At 32.1% G+C, this 17,699-nt stretch overlaps 1 protein-coding gene across 5 annotated transcripts in view; it reads left to right on the top strand.

The window, feature by feature from the left end:
- Positions 1 to 17,699, top strand: part of LOC134854188 (uncharacterized) — a 39,982-nt gene that overhangs the window by 15,750 nt on the left and 6,533 nt on the right. For 2 of the 5 annotated variants that reach the window (XM_063870341.1, XM_063870340.1), the window contains exon 2: positions 16,590 to 16,838. In XM_063870341.1, coding sequence (XP_063726411.1) covers positions 16,658 to 16,838 — 181 coding nt within the window. In that variant the 5' untranslated portion in view covers positions 16,590 to 16,657. Of the gene's footprint in view, positions 1 to 16,382; positions 16,513 to 16,589; positions 16,839 to 17,699 lie in introns of those variants that run through there. The other 3 variants (XM_063870342.1, XM_063870339.1, XM_063870343.1) reach the window with 3 other exon arrangements.

Below are 17,699 nucleotides of genomic sequence, written 5' to 3'. Positions count from 1 at the left end.
GATAAGCGAGCGTGTCTCTCTTCAAGGGTATATGGGTTATCTTGGAAAGAAATTCGTGTAGATATTTGGGGGTTTTGGGTAGTTGTAGGTATTGTCGGGTTTTCTTGGGATGTTGTCGGTGAAGACTGACTGTGTGATTGTTGGTTAGCAATTTTTGAGGGTTCTTGATTTATTTCTTTTAGTGAAAAAATTTATGTTTATTGTAGTATTCTTCAAGAAAAAGAATTAAAAGGATTGTTGCTAAGGCGAATGTTATGATTGCCTTCTTTATACGTTTGCATATTGTCAATATTAGGGATGATAAAAATGTTATAAAAATTTTAAATAGTAAAAAATATCTGTTCTACTAAAAATGGTTCGTATCATTTAAATAAATTTTGGGTTTTCGTACCTGTGAATATGGTCAATGACTTGGGAAAGTTGGAGATATATTTCAACTAGGGAGTAGAACATTTAAAAAATATCGCAAAAAGGATTAAAATTAATATAAAAGCTTCAAAAGTATCAAAGAGAAATATGAATAAAAGTTTAAGTATTGTTAAAAAGTTTATGAAAATGTTGAAAATTGTGTTGACTGATCGAGAGAAGAGCATTTAAGAAATGGCTTCTTGGTCGAATATTTTTTGTTGTTTGGGGCAATTTTCAAGTGTCGTCGAATTATTTATTGATTTTTTGACAAGTGGGTTGAGTTTTGTGAAAAGTTGTTTGGGGCGAATTTTATGGTGTTTGGGAGGTCTTCTTTAACTTTATTTTTATTTGTCAGGTGATCTGGGGTATTTTTGAGATTTTTGTACTTTAGGCTAAATTTATATGGTCGTATTTTTACTTTAGGCTAATTTAACAATTGGGGGGTTTTTGAGGTCTGAGTTTCGAAAATATTGTTGATCATTGCGTTATTAGATAAGGGAGGGTTATGATATTATGGTGGTATTTATTTTAGTTGTCAAGTTTGAGTGGTTTGCTTATTTCTGACCTGGAGGTTGTAAAGTTATAGTTATAGATATGCCTGGAGTTTAATATTTGTCGTCTAATTGGTTTGTGCTAGAGTTATAGAAGGTGACGGATTGAATGAATCCTATTGGCTAATTTTGAACTAGAATCGCTGCAGGTTATTTTTCAGCATGTTATTTTTGAAAAATGAAAGTTGAAAATGTTTCAGAGGTGCAAAGATTATTAATTTAAAAATTAAAGTTGTTTTTGAAATTCAACTTTCTTTAATATTTTAGATTGTGGGATGCATGTTTTGTAGTTTTTTGTGGTTGATTTCTAAGTCGTGTTGACTCTCTATGTTCTGATTTCTTGACTTGTTCTTGTGGTATAAATTTTTCTATCATTTTTCTGTTTTTCCTTTCTTTTTAAGGTATTTTTTGATCTAGCTTTTTTGTATTGTTTTGGTTTGTAGTTGGTTTTTTATTTTGTTTTTCAAGGTGAATGTCATTTTGTTCATTTATTTCATTTTTCGTATGTGGGTTATTTTGAATAACTTTTAAACCTGTGAAAGAATATAATTGAGTTTGTTCGATAGTGCGTATTCTTTTGGGTAGTAAGGCAATAGATTGTTTCTATGTTGAACAATTTCTTTTTGGTCTGAATCGGTGATTTTATATGTTACGTCAGTGGGTTTGGCGATTATTTGGTATGGTCCTTTACGAAGGGGTTGTAATTTTTTAGAAATTCCTTTTTGTGTATTAAAATTAGGTATAAAGACAAATGTTCCAATTTTTAAATCTGAGGCTGGTGTAAAGCGTGAATTTATTTGTTCGTTAATGTTTTGCCTTTGTAACAATTTTTTGTCACTCTTTGGTAAATTTCATTGTGTTTTTTATCTCTATTTAAAATCCATTCGGTGTGTGTACCGGAGGCTAATTTAAGGATTTGTGGGTGATGAAAATGATCTTCATCATGCGTGTGTAAAGGTAGGTTATAACAAATTGAGTCTTTATTTGGTTGACAATGACCTTGTGTATTTTTATGAGAGTTTGCTGTAAACATAATTGGTTTACGTGGCTTTTGATTAAAAACCATTTCGTATGGTGACATTCCTAGAGTTGTCGTAATTTGTGAATTATATGCTAAGTGAGATAATTTTACATCTGCTGACCATTCTGTGTATCTTGTATCATTTCCATTGATGATACATCTAAGATATTCTTGTAGTGAACGGTTCATACCTTCGACTAAACCGTTTGTCCAAGGTGCATGAGATGTACGCGGTTTGTGCTTAATGTTATATAAATGACATAGTGTGATGATTTCATTATGTATGAATTCTGTACTGTTGTCTGTAACTAAAATCCGAATTTGGCTATCCAGTGTTCATAAAGTGTTGTGTAAGCATAATAAGCGTTACAATTTGGTACTGGGTTGAGTGCTACATAATGTGTAAATGCGTCAACAATTACCATAAGGTAGGAGTTTCCTTCAGAGGATGGTGAAATTGGTCCTTTTGTATCGAATGAAATACGTTGGTTAAAATATAAATTTGTCCTTTAAAATCTTGTTTTTGTGCTATTTGTTTTTGATTTGGATAAGGTTTATTTAGCTGACATACTTTACAATCATTGCATAGTACTTTTATCCAAATTGGTGCATTTGGGAAATAAAAATTTTGTGTAAAATTTGAATATGTTTTCTCTGATCCAGAGTGTCCTTTAATGTTTTGTGTATGTGAAATGTTAAAAGCTATTAGAATCATACTTAAAGGGAGACAGGGAACTGTAGTATCGTTTAAGTGATATTCTAGAGGGTCTGTGTTTTCATTAATTGTTGTATTATTAAATTTTCGAAAATATCGGAGGAGTGTTTTATTTCCTAATATTGTGGTATTTGCCTTTACGGGCTTAGTTTTGTATTTGTGCCATGATTTAGTTGTCTAATTACTGGGTCAAGATTTTGATATTGTTTCAAGATATTAATTGTATTTTTATCTGTTGGAGGGAAAAAAATGTTTTCAATTTTTAATTTAGATAAAGGAATTGTGTCAAGTGGGTCATGGAGGTCAAAAACTTGATTATTGTGTATTTTGAATCATTTGTTTGTGGTCCTGATAAATTTATTTTATCAGTTAAATTTTTTTTTTCAATTAACGGAAAAAGGCTTTTTTTATGCGAGTGGTGTTTTATTCGTTTTTGTTGGGTGTTATTTTTTATCCATTGTGAGTATGGAATTGGTTTGCAAGTTGATGTTCTAAGTAGATCAACTTCGTAGTGATTATTTTGGCAATCTAAGTAAAGTGGGAAGTGTTGTAGATTATTTATTTGTGATTGTTCAATGTCAGTTTTTACTGCATATTTGCATTCTAGTCGGGGTGATGTTTCGTCTTTTGCAAGGTAAAATTTTATATTTTTAGGTATTTCAACTGTAGTTTTTCGTGTAAGTAATTCAGGTGGTGTATTTCGACTTAATGTATCTGGTAATGCAAGATTCTTTCCTGCTGTCCAAACTATATGTAAGTTTGGAAATTTCATTAGTATTAATTGAAATCTATAAACTCGATGATTAGGATTTGACTTTTGTGTAAAGTGAAAAATGATTGGTTTATGATCTGTGAATAGAACTGTTGGATGTTTTGATCCAAGTATCAGAAATTCATATTCTGTATGTGTATAAATTATAGCTGTACATTCTCTCATTAGAGTTGAGAGTCGTAGCTCTGTTTGAGTGAATAATCTGGAATTTGCTGATATAAGGTTCATTTTATTTGTACCACTGTGTGATTGTAGTAATGCTGCGCCGATGCCAAAATTTGAAGCATCGCACATTGCATAGAATGGTTGATTTGGATCTGGGATTGTGTTTGAAATTTGTTCAGTTAAAAGTTTTTTAATTTCTTAGGTATGTATTCTTAGGTATATCCATTCAAAATTATTTTGTTGTCTGAGGATATTATAGAATGGTCTTAAATATAATTGCATTTTGTAAAAGAATTTGCTTAAGAAATTTAACATTCCAAGGAATTCTTGGATTTTCTTTTTGTTTGTTGGTGGTTGAAGTTTTTGAATAGCATCAATGCGTGATTTTAATATGTGATTGTGTTTCTTTCTATATTATGTCCTAAAAATTTAACTCGTGTTAAAAAGAAGTGTGATTAATCGGGGGTGGCCTTCAGATTTTCGTTCTGAAGTATTTTATGATAGTGTTCTAAAACTGTAAACATTTCTTCTTTTGTCCGTGATTGCATAAAAACATCGTCTAAATAGGTGATTGCGTTTTTCTTAAGTATTAGTGGTCTAAAAATTTTGCTCATAACAGCTGAAAATGCTGCTGGTCCTATGGATATTCTATAGAATAGGCGGTTGAATTCATATTGTTGATTTCCAATAACAAATTGTGTTAAACGTCGTGATTGTTCATCTAGTGGCATTTGATTGTATGCACTATTCATATCTGCGGTTGTAAAGTATTTTCCGTTTATTTTTGTTAAAATAACTTGTATTGGTTCAATAGGCCAATTGCATTTCGATTCGTCAATTAGTGAATTGAGGTATCTAGCGTCTAAAACTATTTTTAATGATTCACCTTTTGCTAGAATGATAACAGGGTTGATAAAAGTGATACCTTTTGGTTGTTATTCTTTGTTTACTGGTGAGATAATTTTGTATTGTTCTAAAATATCCAGTAATCTAATTACCTTATCGTGTAAATGAATTGGTACTTTACTTGCTCTTTGTTTTTTGAAAATTGCGTCAGGTTTTAACGGGAGATGTAGTGATGAACTGATTTTCCCAACATCAAATTTTGATGTTGCGTAGACTGTTGAATATTTTAACAGTTGTTTTGCTAGTTTGTCAAATTCGATTTGTGTAATTTGCGAGTGTTCAAAGTTAAAAATCGTTAAAAATTGTTGTTGTTCTTTCGTGTAATTTGTTATATTGAATGTTGGTTTAAAATATGGTGTTTTTGTGAAATAGTCTGTGTTCTTCTTTTCATTGCTTATTATATTATTTATGGATAGTTCCTCGTTAAGAATTGTGGATTGACAAATATCTAATAATTGGAGTATATTATTTACGCGGTATGCTTTTTCATGTACGGGTGATATTGTAGCGTTTGTTTCGCAATATCCTAAAAGTCCTAAGGGTAATGTTACTTGATACGGTGTATTGTTATACACATGTAGCGAAATGATGTCTGAATTCGTATTTTTCAAATATTTTATAGACGAAATGGTGATTTTGAAAAACTTATGAATAGGTTTAAATTCAAAGTTTGACATAAAGAGTTGTTGTTTATTTTGACTTTTATCATATCGGTGAACTTGTTTTATTGAAAAGTTATATATATTTCCTGATAGTGGTTTCAGGTGTTTCCGTTGTTGGTTATAAATTGGATAAAATTTTGAAAAGAATGGTGGTTGTTTATTTAATCTTTGAAAAAATGTTAGAGCTGTATTTTTTGTTTTTGTGTACTTATCTTTGATTAGTATTTTACTATTCAAGATGTTGATTGTTGGTATATATTTAGATATAAATGGTATACCAATGATATTGTGTTTAATATCAGTGATATGAAATATTTGTTTAAATGGTTTGTTTAGAATTTTATTTTGCTCCATTGTTCTTGTGGGGAGGAGGAATAATTGGAATAATTAGAATAATTGGAATAATTATGAATAATTAGAATAATTGATTGAGAATAGTTTCTATATCGATTATTATAACTTGAATGTTGATTTTGTGAATTGTTTCGTGATCTGTTTTGATAATTATCGTTTGATCTGTGATAGTTTGATCTGTTATATGAGTTATTTCTTGATCGATTGTTCGGGTAATTCTGATTTCGATTGTTCGAATAACTTCTATTTCGATTATGTGAATAGTTTCTTTTTCTGTTATATGATGAGGATCGTGATTGATTATTGGAATAGTGTTTCTTTCTTGGGTTTGATTGGGCATTGGATCTAGAAACAAGTTGTGTTGCATTTGAATTTGATCTCGTATAGCTATTTTGACTATTTGACCGATTATAATGACTTTGTGAAGAATTCTGTGTATTTCTTCGTTCTGGTGATCTTCCTCTATAACTTGAGTTATATGGTGATTGATTTCTTGTATAATTGGTGTTGTTCGGAAGTGGTTTTCCTGAACTGTTGTTACTGTATACATTTTTGTTTGGTAAATTTTGATCTTTCTTCATATATTGATAGAATGATTTATTTGGTTCTTTATACTTTCGAGGTTTGTTTTGGTTATCTTGTTGTTTTTGTTTACATTCGGAAATACTATGTCCGTATCGTCGGCAATAATTACACCATTTTTTGAAAGATGGTTTGCCTTTAAAATTTGGGTGCTTTTCATAAATATTTAGTATTTCAGTGATTTTTTTCAACTAGGTCTGTATGTGATTCCTGTATGTTATTGATATGTGTAGTGTTTGTTTCAATTCGATTAACATATTGTAGTTTTAGATTTTCTGTTTCTTCAAGTTTCATTGTGATTTCCGCTTGTTCTAGTTTGTCTACTAGTTTTCGAAAATCTAAATCTGGCTCTCGAATTGAAGAAGGATGAGATGCTCTCTTTTTTATTGCTATTTTCCTTAATTGAGGTGTTAAGGTCATCATTAAAATTTCTGTCATTTTTGTGTTTTTATAGTCATGTGTATTTAATGAATATGCTTTTTGAACTAGTGTTTCGATACGTACTGCTAATTGTTTGATGATTTCATTTGGTAATCTGCGAATTGCATTACATAAAACTCTTTGGTGTTGTTTATTTCTTTCGGAGTCAAACATTTTTGAAAATTCTTGTGTAAATCTTTTCCAGTCTGATTTTATTTCTATAGGTAATACTGAAAACCATTTTTGAGCTGCGCCATCTAAGGTTGTTTGTATCAACGCTGTGCGTCGATGTATCCAATTTTGATGTAGTGGTGTATTAATTGGTGTATTAATTGGAAATTTGCTGTTACTGCATTTAAATAATCTTCTACAGAATATTCAGGGTCTGTTCCTGTGAATACCATTAGTGGTTTATTTGATGTTATTGATGATCCACCCATAAGGTATAGATTCATTGTCATCTGTAGTGATTCTGCGGCATTTGGCATTTCCGAAAAATTTGAAAGTTGATTTTTTGTTATTTCGTGTTGTTGAAGGTAATATGGGAGTGGTATTTCATTTTGCATTTGAGTTGGTTGATACGAGTGCATAGTCATTGGGTTTTGTGGTTGAATTGGTTGAAAAGATTGTGTATTAGTTGGATTTGGCATATGGATTGGTTGTTGATTTCGTGTATCCGTTGGATTTGGAGAAAAAATTCTATTATATGTATAAGGTCGTCGCGATCCTTGTTTGCAATATTCTTGGGTATATGGTGCAAAAATGTCTGGTTGTAAATAATCATCATCAGATGATAAGCATTCCGTATGATGAGGTGCTTGCTTATTATTTTTATTTTGTTGAAAGAATGGGTAATTTTCACTATGATCCTGTGGAGGATGTGAATTAGTCCGAAAATTTACTGAGTTGGTTGTTGTCATTGGGTTATCCTAATAGTGAGAACATACATGATTATTATTAGTTTTTCGTGGGGGATAGTTTGTTTTTGACGAATGTGCATAATTATAATTGTGTTCTGCAAAAGTGTTTCTTGTGAACGTTCTTCGTGGTTTTGATGGTACTGTCATAGGTCTATTTGTTTGATAATCCGTATGTGAATATTTTGGAGCAACCGAAGGTTTAACGGTTGATTGTAAGGTTACTTGTGCCAGTGAAGTGTTTGTATTTTTTGGTGTTGTTAAATTTGGATGTATTGGTGAAATACTTTGTTGTGTAGTTGTTGTTGTTTGGACAATTTCTTCATTTATGAAGTGTGATGGTGTTTGGATATCTTGTTGTGTAAGATTCCTAGTTCCATTTAGGTTTTCATTGTGTATGACTGTCGAATTTAAACTGTTATTTCGCGTATCAGGTAGAAATGTATTGTAGTTTAATGGTGTTGCATCAATGGTTAGTGGTACTACTTTTACATAATCTCTTTGGTAAGATATTGTACTTATTGCTTGACTTGAGATTGATTGTGGGATATTTATAAATGCAGGATGAGACCATTCAGGGTCCCAAACGTAGTCTCACTCTTCTGTAATGGCAGTATCATCACTTGGATTTTGAGGTCTGAAATTTTTTCTTGCTTGTGAAATTAAGTCTATATTATGTGTGAAATAATCTATTATAAACCATGCCAAAATTTTTTGTAAGTCATGTTTTGTGTGTTGTGAAACATCGTCTTTAGTGAAATTTTCTTTGATTATATGTAGAAAAGTTGAAAATATTGTGATTTCCTGTCGTACTTTTGTATGTTTGGATGTTTCAGTTGGTGAGATACTTTGAAATTCTGTTTTTTCTAATATAGAAATATAGGTATATATTATTGCAAAAACTTCGTTAGTGAATATGGAGTTTGCTCTTTGTGAATTATGATATTGTATGCTTTTAATATATTCCTAGAATACTTTTGAAAATTCTTATTCAAGATCGTCTGTTTGAATTACATATTTACGATGATTCGTATTTGGTGTGCTGAATTCTATGGTGTAGATTCCATATTGTTGTGTTAAATTACATATATCTTCAGATAATGTTCAATAATTTGTCTTTTGATTTTTACATCTGGGAATTTTGCTTTGCATGGGCTGATTCCGGGTTCAAACAAATTTACGAGTAAATTCTTGCAAAATCATGTTGCCCTCTATTATCGGGTGCATCTATGAGGAAGGAAAAACCTCTTCGTCATCTGGACTATCGTCACTTTGAGTGTGGCTCATTTTTTCGTTTAATGACTGTTAATATATAACTATCGATGTGTCTAATTGGTTGATTCCAGTTATATAAGTGTACTGGTTTGTGTTTATATTGCTTTTTTATTCTTCTTTTTCCTCTTTTTGATGAATTTGAAGTTGTTTCTGAATCGGAAAAATATATTTGATCGTGAATGGGACAATTTTTATCACTCGATTCTTTTAATTTGTAGAGTTCATTTAAATTGCTAGCTTCTGATTTTGAAAATGCGTTTCTATTTTTCGAAAATCTTTTTCGTGTGATTTGTCTTTGTTTGTTTATTATTTTTCTTTTTATTGTCAGTCGTTTTGTTCTAATGTATCCAACTGTTTGTGTATGAGGTGTGATTACAAGATCGTATTTTTGGTTATCTATCTCACAGTTGTGTAAAACGATTGTTTGTTTATTTCCTAGATTTTTGAATGACATAAGGTTTAGGATGAGGGATGCAAAAAGTTGTTAGGTGATTTCTATTTTCTTAGACTGTTAGTCCTTACGATTTTTTGGTTAGCTTAACCTGGGTCTTTTTGTTCAGGGTTGGAGAGAAAAATATATCGATTCCGAAGAATGATTTTTACTTTCTCGTGGCTAGTCTAAGCTAAGGTGTTAACTTACTTAATCTTACTTAGGGGTAGTGATTGTGTTCAAGGGTTGGAGAATAGTAAATCGATCCACAAGGTTCAGGTATAATTAGAACGCAAGTAATTCGTTAGATACTATTTTAAACTTACTAAGTCTAATATTTATCCTGGGTCTGGTAAGAGGAGGGTTCAAGTGAAGGATGAATAACCGAAGTTCTTCACTGTTTTTCTTAATTTGAATGGTTAATTTTATTTAAAAATTTCTATTAATCTTGGGTCTTTAGGAAGGGTTGGATAGTGAATCGACGTTTGAGGTCGTTAGACACTTGCTAAGTGGGTGTGGGAGAACAAAATTGTTCTTTTTGATCCAAGGATAGGCCTTGATGATCAGGTTTTAAATTTAGTGAAATAGAAAATTAATTAAGATCCAAGGATAAGCCTTGATGATCTGATTTTAAAATTAAGTGAATTTAAGTTTAAAATGGTTTAAATTTATTTAAGAAAAAGATTTAGTATTTTAATGATATTAGTGAGCTTATGATTGCTGTTATGTTTAGGTGATGAAGCTGGGACAACAGATGATTTATGATTACTAACAATTTATTGTCATGCTACTAATTTTTATTTTCATTTTCAATAAATATTTTTCAAACATGTTTTATATAAGACTGCAGAAATTAAGAAAACGATCTGAGATCTTTTTATCAATCGTTATTGTATATTAATAATTTTGTTTAGCAACTGAAATGATCATGAAGATTGACTTCAAAATTTTATGTTTGCAAATGAAATTCTAAATTCATTGCTAATAAGATTCTAAATATCAAAGTTTGTGTTGGCTTTTGCCGTACAATCATAAAACTATATGGTAAGTTTCTACTTTGTCGTATGTCGTCTCTTGTTCGAGGCCTTCTTACAATTCCGGGTAGTTCTGTTATCGTTCGGAATATCGGCTCTGATCTATTGAGTCGTAGAGACATTTCGATTAAATTATTATCGTATAACATTTTTAAAATGTTTTGTCTAAATTCTAATCCCTTTTTGGTTAAATCTAAGCTATTAAGGTCTTATTCGAGACTTATGGTCGCACCAGATGAGTTAGGTCCGATGTGGTTAACTCATAGAGTAATTTCGGATAGGGTACACCGTCTGCTCGTCACGCTTTCTTATTTTCGGCCGGATAGATTCGTGCAACTTCTTAGTCTAATACCGATCCTAATCTTACTCTTATACTTTCTAGTCTCAGGGTGTTTAACTAGTCTCTGCTAGGCTCAATAGATCTAGGGTATACTGGTTTGTTGCGGCTGCTGAAGTTCTCTTGGAGAGACAACTAATTTCTAAGTTAAATTCAAATCTCTCTGGTGCTGAAATTACAAGTAATTTCAGCACTTACAAATAAGTGGGTTGTTAGTTAGATGGATCATGATTGGTTAATATTAAATACTTTACAGTGGTAAAATATCTAATTTATCCAATCATAAAATATAGTTTAGATCAGGTTCCAAAAAACCTAATATTCTGCTATTTTTATAGCTATTGAACAAGCATTACTGAAAATGCAATTGAATCCGATAATGGGACCACATCTTTTCAAATTGCTTCAAAATTCCGATACTGATTAGTTCAAATACTGATTAGTTCTCAAAAAGCTTCTTGCTTAAAATAGAAAGCCTAATAATTTACTGTCAATTTTTCAGAATGAAAATACATTATATTTTGTGTCTTTTTTATACCACTTAGAAGAGCTAATATATTATTTAACCACTTTCGTGCAGTTGTTTTAGTGTTTTTAAAAAAAATCTTATACAAAATTAAAGTTGGTTTTGTTCAGTGTCTGCTGCTCATTTGTTTGCTTTATCCAACACAAGGTAAAGTTGAATTCTTCGATATAGCAAATTCAACAAAATTGTTGATAAATTGGTCGTTAAAACAGATCAGAAGGAAATGAGATCAAATTTTCAACGGCAATGCCGTATGATATTTCTGCTCCTTGAAAAAAATGAAGCAGGAAACTACTGAACTTTTTCCAATATCCTCTGAAACGTGACAAAAAACCCTCATTTACGTTTGGTATGTTTTGACTACATCCTTGTTGCATATTCGTCTTTTTTTTCTGTTCACTAGTCAATTTTAGGCACCCAGGAAATACCGAATTAACCATCTTACGCCGTATTTAATTTGCCTCAATTTCCATTGTTCAAAACTTCAATTCCATCAAAATCTGCCGAATAACAAACCCAGCAAACTTGCAATTGTACTTTTTCTGAAACAAAAATTCTCAATTACCTAACATAATTTTGTCCATTTAAACTAACAGCATCTAAATAGAAAACCATTTGCTTGGTAAGATAGTTTTTGATATGTTTATCTTGTTGCATTCAACAATTTGAATTTTAATGTCTCAAATATATAGTCACGGGACAGAAAGTTTCAATTTTTTGATTGCACCGAGAAAATAGTCTAGTTGACTATTCGTCTTCAGCTATCTGTAATATAGGGTTAAATCATTCACACATTCTGCACTGAGATATCTAAAAAGAGCTAGCCGGATCCATGGTTGAGAAATCTTGCTATGATGCGTAAATTAGCCATTATGACATAACTAGTTTCAAAGGTTAAATTGCTGTAGAGGCACCCTCGCAAACGCTCAAGAATTTGTTTTTTTTCGGGCTAAAAATGGTTATTTGAAAGCTGACTCGCCCTCAGTGCCGATGAGTTCTTATCGATTCTATTGCCATTTTAAAATTTTCTCAGAAATTACAACAGAATCGTTTATAATTGATTTTAAATGGATTATAACAAATATATTTTTTTCGTCTGTATGGTCAATTTTGATCAAATAATCTTGATTGCAAAAAAAATAAGTTTTCGATGAAATTCTGACGAGATTTACAAGTTCGTTTTTGAATCATCTCATTTGCGGTTTAGTTCAGTTGCTAAATATAACGTTTCTTTACTTTTTGTTTCACATCAATTTTTATATGTTCTCAGTTTTTCTCAACTCACATCATTTATCATTTCATTTCGATTTTACCACATTCACCATTAGCTCCCCCTGCCCCAAGTTTCATCAAAGAACGTCCCTGCTGTGATCAACCAACTACCTCTCTTTCTACATTGAAAACATCCCCCATTTACCTCGCTTAGCGTTTTTTTATTTAATCAATTTTTAAAATTATAAATTGAATTTTTAACAATTCAATTGAAAATTTTTTCAAAAAAAAAATTTTTTTTGTTAAAATCAATTACTTTTATATCAGTCAGGATAAAAGTTGAAGTTACGATACAAGGGAATAGAAAATTATTTAATGATTTGAAGCTTCTTACTTTAACTCGAGGTTGTTAAAAATGGCGAGGTTGAGAGCTTGGACGGGAGGTGGAGTGAGATTCGGATTTGATGGTTGCTGGTGTTTCTTTTGAGCACGAACAGTTCAAGACATTTCATAGATTTTCTAGCAAATTTTCTGCAAAAAAAATTCCAAAATTGACCAATTTTAGAACTGAAACAAAATAGGAAAACCAATCATCGGCAAATTATTCGAGTTCAATTTAGAAGTAACGATAAATTTTTGTGCTCGGCGTGGTTTTCTTTTCTTCAGATAATATTCAACTTTTAAAAAAGCCATTTTTGATTAATTTTTTTACATCATTCCAAAGTTATTGTTGTCTTGAGCTTAAAATTGAAAAAATAAATTACCTGTGATCATTTATCGTTAAGTTATGGGGATTTAAGGATTACCATTTTGGCCATTTTGAGCCGATGAACGGGCGATATGTTTTGCGCTATTAACGCTTAAGCGGAGATTTAATCTGTCTTAGAAATTGTTCCAAAACGGTTGAACGAAGCTTATTTGCCATACTTGAGTTTTATTGTTTCGTTTCGTTTTATTTTTTTATGTTTTCTTTTTACATGTTATTACTGCTCTATAGACCTCAAAAGGCAGTCGGAATATTCAAGGCTTCGCCCTGATACAAGCAGTCTTGTTATTCTTTAAACGCAATTGCGGGAAAATTTGATTTACTCTTTATGCCACGGAAAAACAACAGGTATAAAAATTGAAATAGTTGTTTGGTCCGTCGCCAAAAGGATAAGCGATAATCTGCGAAATACTCAAATTTAATGATTTATGATTAAATATATATTTTCAAAAAAAATCTATTCTTATGACAATAGTTTCCATTTTGCGTTCTAATGTTTACAAGCGCAACTGATTGAATGGTTACGTTTTCTCTCCAAAATCTACAAATTTCGAGTATAATTTTTTAAATATAAATGCGGAAAAGCATGATTTACTCATTATGCCGCAGAAAAACAACAGAAGTAAGAACGGAAAAAGTTGTTTCAGGTGATTATTTTTGCGCTGATAATCAAAACAAGACTGCTCGTATCAAGGCAAAGCCCTGATTGTTCCGACTGCTTTTTAAGGTCTATAGAGCAGTAATAACAGAAATATCATTAACAAATTAAATATAATAAAGAAATGAATTTTTTTTAAAAAAAAATTGAAATTTTTTCTATGAAAATCATCCCCCACACGCCATATAAACTACAAAAGAATAGATTTTGCTCCTTGTAACAAATCAATTATGGGAAATAAGCTTCTTTCAACCAATTTGGAACGATTTTAAGACTGATTAACTCTCCGCTTACACGCGTATAGCGCAAAGAATATCGCGCGTTAATTGTCCCAAATTGGCCAAAATGGTAATTTTTAAACCCCCATAACTTTACGAAAAATGATCATCACAGGTAAAATATATTTTCAAATTTGCTTGAAATTCTATGATATGGCCTGAACTGTTCGTGCTCAAAGAAACACCAGCAACCATCAAACCCCAATCTCACCCCACCTCCCGTCCAAGCTCTCAACCTCGCCTTTAAGAACCTCGAGTTAAAGTAAAACGGCTTCGAATAATCAAATAATAATCTAATTTTTTGTACAACAAGATTAATTTTTTTCGTGGTTGTTATAAAAGTATTTGATTCTAACAAAAAACCAATTTTTATTGGAACCTTTTTCAATAGAACAGATCAAAATTTAACTTAGAAAAAAATTCCGAGCTCAAATATTCCGTTAGTTTTGTTAAGAAAGTCGTAACAACAATCCAACAAACACTTACACCGAAAAAAGAAAACAGGAAAACAAGAGCTGTCGTCCATGCATAGTATTTCAATAAGACGTTATGCTGTTCTTAATTTCTGTGCTTTTTAAGAAAAAAATGACCAACAATTTTTAGTGTCTGTTTCTTTATATGTTGATCACCGCCTCCTTGTATTAATGAACCACATTGACCGACACTTCTTTTAGCTCTAATTGCATCTGAGATTCTTATAAATGTTTTTCTTATGATTATGATTCTTTTGAATTTCTTTCCTAAAAACTATCAGTTTATGATTTTCAGTTATACTTTGTTCTAGGATGATAAAAATCACCATGCTATACTAGTATGCGAACGATTGATGTTGAATTTTCAAAGCCGGTTTTTATATACTAAAGCTTGGTAAAGGTGGCGGGCGTTGTTGGTGAACGTGGACGGAGGGCAAGTTGTGGTACAACGGTTGCATTTGTTTTTTTTAGCAACAGCAGTTAGAGACATAGCATATAGGTTTCTTGCAAGGTTTCTGCAAAAAGTTAGGACTAATTTTAGATCTAAGACGAACTGGAATATTCAATAATATGCAATTTATTCGATTGTAATAGTTCAAACTGGATTTTTTTTATTTTAATAAATAATCTATCTAATGTAATGGATTAAAAAAAACTTTTGGTGCCAAAAATAATGGACTAATGGACTAGCATTGATTATACTGGATTTTTTTTTTCAAACATAATCAATTATAATGACAACCAGGGGCGGATCTTAGATTTTCTCGAGGGGGAGGGGTGTTTCAAAAAAATTTCGAAAACTTTGTCGACTCTTATTTTAGGTTGACCAAATAGATTTTCCGAGCTCTCCGAAAGCACTAAAAAGACTCTGTTTTGACTAAATTTTCTGAACCGCAGGCAAAAATTTGAAAAAAACGGGCCTAAAAAGGCGTTTTTACGCACTTTTTAGATTTTTTTTTTCGGAGCGTACTCCCCCTCAAAATTAGTATATATTAGCGCCACAGGCGTCGTTACAAAAATTTTAGGGGTCCGTCACCAAAAATAGATATCTCGAAATAGTACAAAGAAGGGACCCTTTGGGTCAGCAGGGGTTCGAATCCGTGAGGGGGGTATTGCATTTTTTCGGAGCGCACTCCCCCCTCAAAATTAGTATATATTAGCGCCACAGGCATCGTTACAAAATTTTTAGGGGTCCGTCACCAAAAATAGATATCTCGAAATAGTACAAAGAAGGGACCCTTTGGGTCAGCAGGGGGTCGAATCCGTGAGGGGGGGGTGTTGCATTTTTTCGGAGCGCACTCCCCCCTCAAAATTAGTATATATTAGCGCCACAGGCGTCGTTACAACATTTTTAGAGTCCGTCACCAAAAATGGATATCTCGAAAAAGTACAAAGAAGGGACCCTTTGGGTCGGCAGGGGGTCGAATCCCTGAGGGGGGGGGTTCAATTTCGTCGCATCATAACCGAAAGTTATTTTTTTACTTAGGTGTGGAGTGAGCTTGACTTGCTTATCATGATTCACAAAAACAACAGACATAAAAGTTGAAAGCTTTGTTCGGATAAATTGTTTCGAGTATTTTTGCGATGATGACCGGAACAAGCCAACAAAAAAAAACAGATTAACCAAAAAGTTTTACAAAAGTGACTAGTCTGATCTGATACATGCATAGGTTTTTAATAAGCAAATAAGCTATCCTCAATTTTTGTCCATTTATTGAGGTATAAGCACCCAACACTTTAATGTGTCTGTGTCGTCAAACAGACACGTTGGTTTTCTGACGACGGACCCATTATTAACTCTTTTTCCGACTTTTACTGCAACCTGAAGAGTAATTCAAGCCCTCAAACCCATCAAGTTCTCAAAGAACCCTTGTGAACCGATAAATCCTAATTCCTTGATTGGTTTGCGAGGATGTTTGCTCAGTAAGATAAACTCTGAAACTAGTTACGATATACTGGCTAATTTACCTGTTCAGAACAAGATATCTTAAGCCTTGTTCCGGCTAGTCCCTTTCAAATCTTAAATAGCTGCAGAGAAAACCACAAAAACGTAAGAAAAAGACATTTTATTTGCTGTTTGAAATAAAACGTTGCAATTCTATGTCCCAAGGCTATACATTTTTTCAGAAAATTGCAACTGATTTACAAAAGCGTGTTAAGGAAACAGAAAAAAAGTCGGCGTCGCAGAAATCACCATGACGGATCCTTTTGAGTCGCCGACGAAGAGCAGGAAGGTGTTAGTTCCGGTAGACGGGAGTCCGGACAGTGAGAGAGCGTTCACGTGGTACGTTGCCAATATGAAGCAGGACTCGGACATAGTGCGGGTGTTCCACATACCCGAACCAATCTCCCTCCCTCTCTTCACCCTCAGCGAAGGTTAGTTCTCAAAATGCCAATGACCTCTTCTTTCTTTCTTTGTCTTTTTCGGTTGCTGTGAAGCGCAGTGTAGGTCTTAACTTATGAGTAAAGTAGGCTTTAATATCAGTAGGCTTTAAAATCCTAACGAAACAAGTATGTTTATCGAATATGTCTTAATTGGGACTTACATAGCTCAACTATAGCGGTGGCAAAGGTGAAAATTATAATAATATTGTTTTCAGATTCTTAAATAAAATATACAAAGTTGATGTTTTGTACACTGAAAAATGGGGAAGTATTTTTTTGGATGTGTTTTAAAGTTTTTCCTCGCAAAATCAGGTACTACGAAATTCATCAGAGTGATATATCATACTTAAGCCCTTTCAATCTTGATTAGAAAAGAGTTCTTTTCAAGATTGCATTGAAATAAACTGCGCAATTTTTAAAAAGTTATATAAGTTCTTTGGTCATTTTTGATGCTGTTAAATTTTCTGTGATATTTACACCGCAACCGGTTTTTCTTGTATATTTTCTAATTAATTTAATTTTGAATGAGACAAGGCCATTAGATTCAAAAAAAGAATGTCAATAATATTAAAATAATAGATTGTTTCCAGTATAGGTTCACACATTGATCAATATAATTTATATGTATGACCAGTTGAAAGAACCCCTTCTGGGAGATCGTCATTAGACAATTTCTGCATGTTTTCAGACGTCTCTGAGCGCAAAAAAGAACAGCAGGTTTTAATTTGGATAATAGCGTCAATAGTACTTCTTTTTTGTCTGAATCCGAACTCAAATTGATGTAATATATATTGATGATTAACGAAATCTAAAACTCGGTTGTATATTATTCGTTCTAATTTTTTTTTGCCA

The sequence above is a fragment of the Symsagittifera roscoffensis genome, chromosome 9 (assembly GCF_963678635.1).
Source record: "Symsagittifera roscoffensis chromosome 9, txSymRosc1.1, whole genome shotgun sequence".
Taxonomy (NCBI): Eukaryota; Metazoa; Xenacoelomorpha; order Acoela; family Convolutidae; genus Symsagittifera; species Symsagittifera roscoffensis.
Note: the sequence above shows the minus strand (reverse complement) of the source record. Positions and strands in the feature narration are given on the sequence as shown.